This window comes from Limanda limanda, chromosome 1, assembly GCF_963576545.1.
Source record: "Limanda limanda chromosome 1, fLimLim1.1, whole genome shotgun sequence".
In the NCBI taxonomy this organism is placed as follows: Eukaryota; Metazoa; Chordata; class Actinopteri; order Pleuronectiformes; family Pleuronectidae; genus Limanda; species Limanda limanda.
The window spans coordinates 500,883-505,882 of NC_083636.1; the positions used below are offsets into that span (position 1 = coordinate 500,883).

The following is a 5,000-nucleotide window of genomic DNA, read 5'->3' on the forward strand; positions in this document are numbered from 1 at the left end:
CCCTCTGGAGAGTAGAGTCCCTCTTGAGAGTAGAGTCGTCCCTCTGGAGATTAGAGTCCCTCTGGAGAGTAGAGTAGTCCCTCTGGAGAGTAGAGTAGTCCCTCTGTAGAGGTGGGTGTGTCTTCATCTTCTTATCACAGCACGCTGTTTGGTCAGGGGGAGGTAGAGTCCCCTCTGGAGAGTAGAGTCCCTCTGGAGAGTGGAGTAGTCCCTCTGGAGAGTAGAGTCCCCTCTGGAGAGTAGAGTCCCCTCTGGAGAGTAGAGTCCCCTCTGGAGAGTAGAGTCCCCTCTGGAGAGTAGAGTCCCTCTGGAGAGTAGAGTCCCTCTGGAGAGTAGAGTAGTCCCTCTGGAGAGTAGAGTCCCTCTGGAGAGTGGAGTCACTCTGGAGAGTAGAGTCCCCTCTGGAGAGTAGAGTCCCCTCTGGAGAGTAGAGTCCCTCTGGAGAGTAGAGTCCCTCTGGAGAGTAGAGTCCCTCCGGAGAGTAGAGTCCCTCCGGAGAGTAGAGTCCCTCCGGAGAGTAGAGTCCCTCCGGAGAGTAGAGTCCCTCTGGAGAGTTGTTCCTCTGGAGAGTAGTCCCTCTGGAGAGCAGAGTAGTCCCTCTGGAGAGTGGGGTCCCTCTGGAGAGTAGAGTCTCTCTGGAGAGTAGAGTTCCTCTGGAGAGTAGAGTAGTCCCTCTGGAGAGTAGGGTCCCTCTGGAGAGTAGAGTAGTCCCTCTGGAGAGTAGAATAGTCCCTCTGGAGAGTAGAGTAGTCCCTCTGGAGAGTAGAGTCCCTCTGGAGAGTGGAGTCCCTCTGGAGAGTAGAGTCCCCTCTGGAGAGTAGAGTCCCTCTGGAGAGTAGAGTCCCTCTGGAGAGTAGAGTCCCTCTGGAGAGTAGAGTCCCTCTGGAGAGTAGAGTCCCTCTGGAGAGTAGAGTCCCTCCGGAGAGTAGAGTCCCTCTGGAGAGTAGAGTCCCTCTGGAGAGTAGAGTTGTTCCTCTGGAGAGTAGAGTCCCTCTGGAGAGTAGAGTCCCTCTGGAGAGTGGAGTCCCTCTGGAGAGTAGAGTCCCTCTGGAGAGTAGAGTTCCTCTGAGAGAAGAGGGACTCTACTCTCCAGAGGGAACCCTGTGCATTATCTGACCATATGAATAAAAGCATATTATAAAATGACACAAGCATCACTTCATGTCCAGCTCTACACTTCACACTGACCTGTGTTTCCGATGTGTGAGTCGATCCCCAGAGACGTGTTCAGGATGTGTTTGATGTCCGGTGTGAACAGACCAACGAACACTGATCTCATGGGAACGCTCTGTAAATCACCTGTTCTCCTTCTCCTTCTGGACAGAGGGCTTGGAGAAGCGCTTCAGTCTGGAGGACTTTGGTTTTCTGGTCTTTCACTCCCCGTACTGCAAGCTGGTGCAGAAGTCGTTGGCCAGACTGATGCTGAACGACTTCCTGAGCCACCCGAGCCCCAACACCGAGACGGGAGCCTTCACCGGCCTCGACGCCTTCAGGTACGCTCAGAGCGAAGCGGAGTTTAGATCCTTCCAGGAAACAGACCTGAGGACCATAGGAGCAGTCGTTGTGGAAAGCAGACGTGTTGAAGATGGATTGTGAAGTTCTGTGTTGCTGTGTGTGCTTGAACGACAGAGATGTTCGACCAGAAGAAACCTACTTCGACCGGGATGTGGAGAAGGCGTTCATGAAGGCCAGTGCCGATCTGTTTGAGAGGAAGACCAAGGCCTCGCTGCTGGTCTCCAACCAGAACGGGAACATGTACACGCCCTCCGTCTACGGCTGCCTGGCCTCTGTCCTTGCACAGTACGTCTCGCTGTCAGTCCTCTCGTGCACGACCCTCGTGCACTTTGTACAAGATGCTGTCTGATGGAATCAGTGTGACAGGGAGTTTGTTGCCTTGTGTTGCAGACACACAGCGTCGCAGATCGCAGGACAGAGGGTCGGACTTTTCTCCTACGGTTCAGGATTTGCTGCGACTCTGTATTCTCTCCGCGTCACACAGGACCACACCCCCGGTGAGTCATCACACACACATTATAAGCTGGCAGAACCTGACACTTGTGTGTTCCTCCATGTGAAATGTTTTGTTTTGTTCCAGGATCGACTTTGGACAAACTGGTGTCGAGCCTGAGCGACCTGAAGGTCCGACTGGACTCCAGGAGGAAGGTCTCACCTGCCGTCTTCTCTGAGAACATGAAGCTGAGGGAGGAGACGCACCACTTGGGTAACGCCCCCGCTGCTCCTGTCCCTCTCACAAAGAGCCAATCAGCAGCCGGTCTGTCGGGACGTTCTCATCAACTCTTTAAAACCTCTTTCCACTCTGTCCTCACAGCCAGCTACGTCCCCCGAGGCTCGGTGGACGACCTGTTCCCGGGGACGTGGTACCTGACGCGAGTGGACGACAAACACCGCAGGGAATACGCCCGCACGCCTCTGGACCGCGACCTGCCGGCCGAGCCCGAACTGCTCGCTCGCTCCAACGCAACCACAGAGGTACGGGTCGAAGAAACCTTAACGCAGGTTCCTGATTCAGATCATAAGGCTAAAATACATCTGATTCATGCTTAAACCTCAATAACATAGAAAACTGCATTTTGTGTGTTTTCCTCTCCAGCAGCACGTCCCGAGTCCGGCCAAGAAGATGCCTCGCATCCCCGCCAGCGCCAGCGCCACCGCGGCCGTCAGCAACTGAGAGCGTCCGTCTCCATGGGAACACAGACCAGTCCACTCCAGGTCACAAGAGGTCACCGCCCACTTCATCATAAATTCAACTTCATTAGCTCGGAGCAGTGCGGAGACGGCCGGACATCCCATCATGCCCCTGCTGGCCACATGTGACACTGTCGGACAGTAGGAATTAGTTTTATTTTAAAGTTGACATTTTTACACGTTTTGCATTCGTGCAGAACTGGACAGTTGTTCATCCGGCCGCGGCTCAGGCAGATGTTTGTGAGACAAGGGACTTCCTGCTGGCAGCTGGCAGCCGGCGACAGGAAGAGGAAGTGGACTTAGTTAACGTGGCTTCAGGCCTCCTGCTGATTAACGGGGGGGGCTCCGGCATCCCAGTGTGAGACAGAGCTCTTACTCCTCCCCCCCCATGAACACACACACACGGTTTAATAAATGTCCAGGTTTAATAAAACATCCTCAGTGTTGGTTCTGTTACACCTTGGCTCCTGTGGAGGTCGACCCGGTGGAAGAGAGACCAGAGCGCCCCCTGCAGGCCTCTTCAGTGGTGGACCCCCAGGTGGGCCACATCCCTGCTGATCACTCGGGTCTGACTCCGCCCACAGGAGCCTGGAACACAGCAGACAACTCCAGGTTGTCACAGATCTTATCTTCTGTCTTTTCTTTGGTTCTGTAGATTATAAAATACAGAAAGTCACTCAGTGAAGCTCGGACCTTTGACGACAGTCAAATCACAATCCTTCATAGATATCAGTGCTTTAAATGTCAGATTATTTTTTATCAATGTCCATGAATTATTCTTTGAGAAATCAAGGAAAATCTCGTTTTACTTTCTTAAAGAAAGAGAAGAAACTTGGATCAACGAGTTCTTTCTCGACACGTCTTTGTTCCAAATCTGTTCAGAAGTTTGTTTTCTCAACAGACGGAATCGATCTTAGGAAACGGAACCTCTTGTTCTGTCGCTCCAGGAAATATAACTGAACTTAATCGTCATATTTGTCTCTATTTTTTTAAATGTTTGTCCAGAGCAGGTGATTGTCTGAATTACATGATTGTTTTGGATATGATTTGCTCTGAATTAGTCTTTCCAGTTCCAGCACATGTGTAGTAACATGTTCAGGCACAGTTCATAGATCTGTGTTGAAATGAGGAATGTGAATTCACTAAACTGTTTTGTCTTCTTTGTTCTCGTAATAATACGACTTTGTTCTTGAAGTCTGGTCCTGACTCTGGTGTCATAGACAAAGTGAGTTAGATGAGACGCGTTGCCATGGCGACAGCGTCCTCTTCCTGTGACGGTGCTCAGCTGGAGTCTCCTCAGCCGGTTTACATTCGTCTGAGGAAACATTAGATTGTTCTCATTCACTCACATGTAGCTGAGGTGTGTCGAAGTCCCGCCCACACATGCTCTCGACCAATCAGGAGTCAGCCTTTGTCAATCATGATGTCTCTGCCTGTTTTTATATCATTAAATTACTGATTCAAACCAAACAGAAACTTGAACAAACATCAGAGAGAAGAACGAGCTGAAGTCACAGAAACATCTTTACAAACATTTAACAGTTTGGTCCGTGTCCCATCTGCTAACATGGAGGAGGTGTATGAGCTATACTGTAGCCGGACACCAGGGGGCGATACAGATGTTTTGGCTTCAGTACTTGGAGCTGTCATGTCGTCCATCTTTCTTTACAGCCTCTGATTGGCTCCTGTAAGTGGGCGGAGCAGACTCGTTCTCGAGAAGCCTTTCAACACACGAGTAAGAATCGTAAACAATCGTAGCTTTTCCTCCAATAATGTACAGAAATCATGTTAATGTTCAGAAATCATGTTAATGTTCAGTCCGGCTCGGTCACGTGACCTGAAGCCATGATGATGATGAACAGAACAAACTGATCGTCGATGCTGTTTCACGATGAATGAATGAGGCAGATGAATTTTATCGCTTTGTGCAAAGTGTAGATTCTGAATAAAATAACTTTAAACTTGTGTTTTTGCTCGTGTGATTATTATTTCCACAAATAATCAGATAATTTGAAATAAAACATGTTTTCACACCTGTTGTGTTGTTATTTACCTGTTTGTGTTTGTCCTGTTTGATATGAAGATGCAGCTGCAGAGCAACAACCATCACAATCCGTTTATCACATGGTTGTTATCAACATTAATGTTACACAAGTTAGTCTCTGGCCCTGAAGTGCACATCAACACACTCGACAACAAAACAACAAAACAACACAAAGATAAAACATGGATTAAATTCTGAACATTATTGATCAGATTCGTTACATGTTTAAACACAAACTCTGACATCTTTT

The 5,000-nt window shown here is 49.5% G+C and overlaps 1 protein-coding gene across 2 annotated transcripts in view; it reads left to right on the top strand.

Moving 5' to 3' along the window:
• LOC133013524 (hydroxymethylglutaryl-CoA synthase, cytoplasmic-like) overlaps positions 1–4,671 on the top strand; it is a 7,922-nt gene extending 3,251 nt beyond the window's left edge. The window contains exons 5-10 of one of the 2 annotated variants that reach the window (XM_061080503.1): positions 1,325–1,493; positions 1,630–1,800; positions 1,906–2,012; positions 2,096–2,221; positions 2,330–2,490; positions 2,615–4,671. In XM_061080503.1, the coding sequence (XP_060936486.1) occupies positions 1,325–1,493; positions 1,630–1,800; positions 1,906–2,012; positions 2,096–2,221; positions 2,330–2,490; positions 2,615–2,689 (809 nt within the window). In that variant the 3' untranslated portion in view covers positions 2,690–4,671. Of the gene's footprint in view, positions 1–1,324; positions 1,494–1,629; positions 1,801–1,905; positions 2,013–2,095; positions 2,222–2,329; positions 2,491–2,611 lie in introns of both variants that reach the window. The other variant, XM_061080495.1, reaches the window with a different exon arrangement.
• Positions 4,672–5,000: the final 329 nt, after the last annotated feature.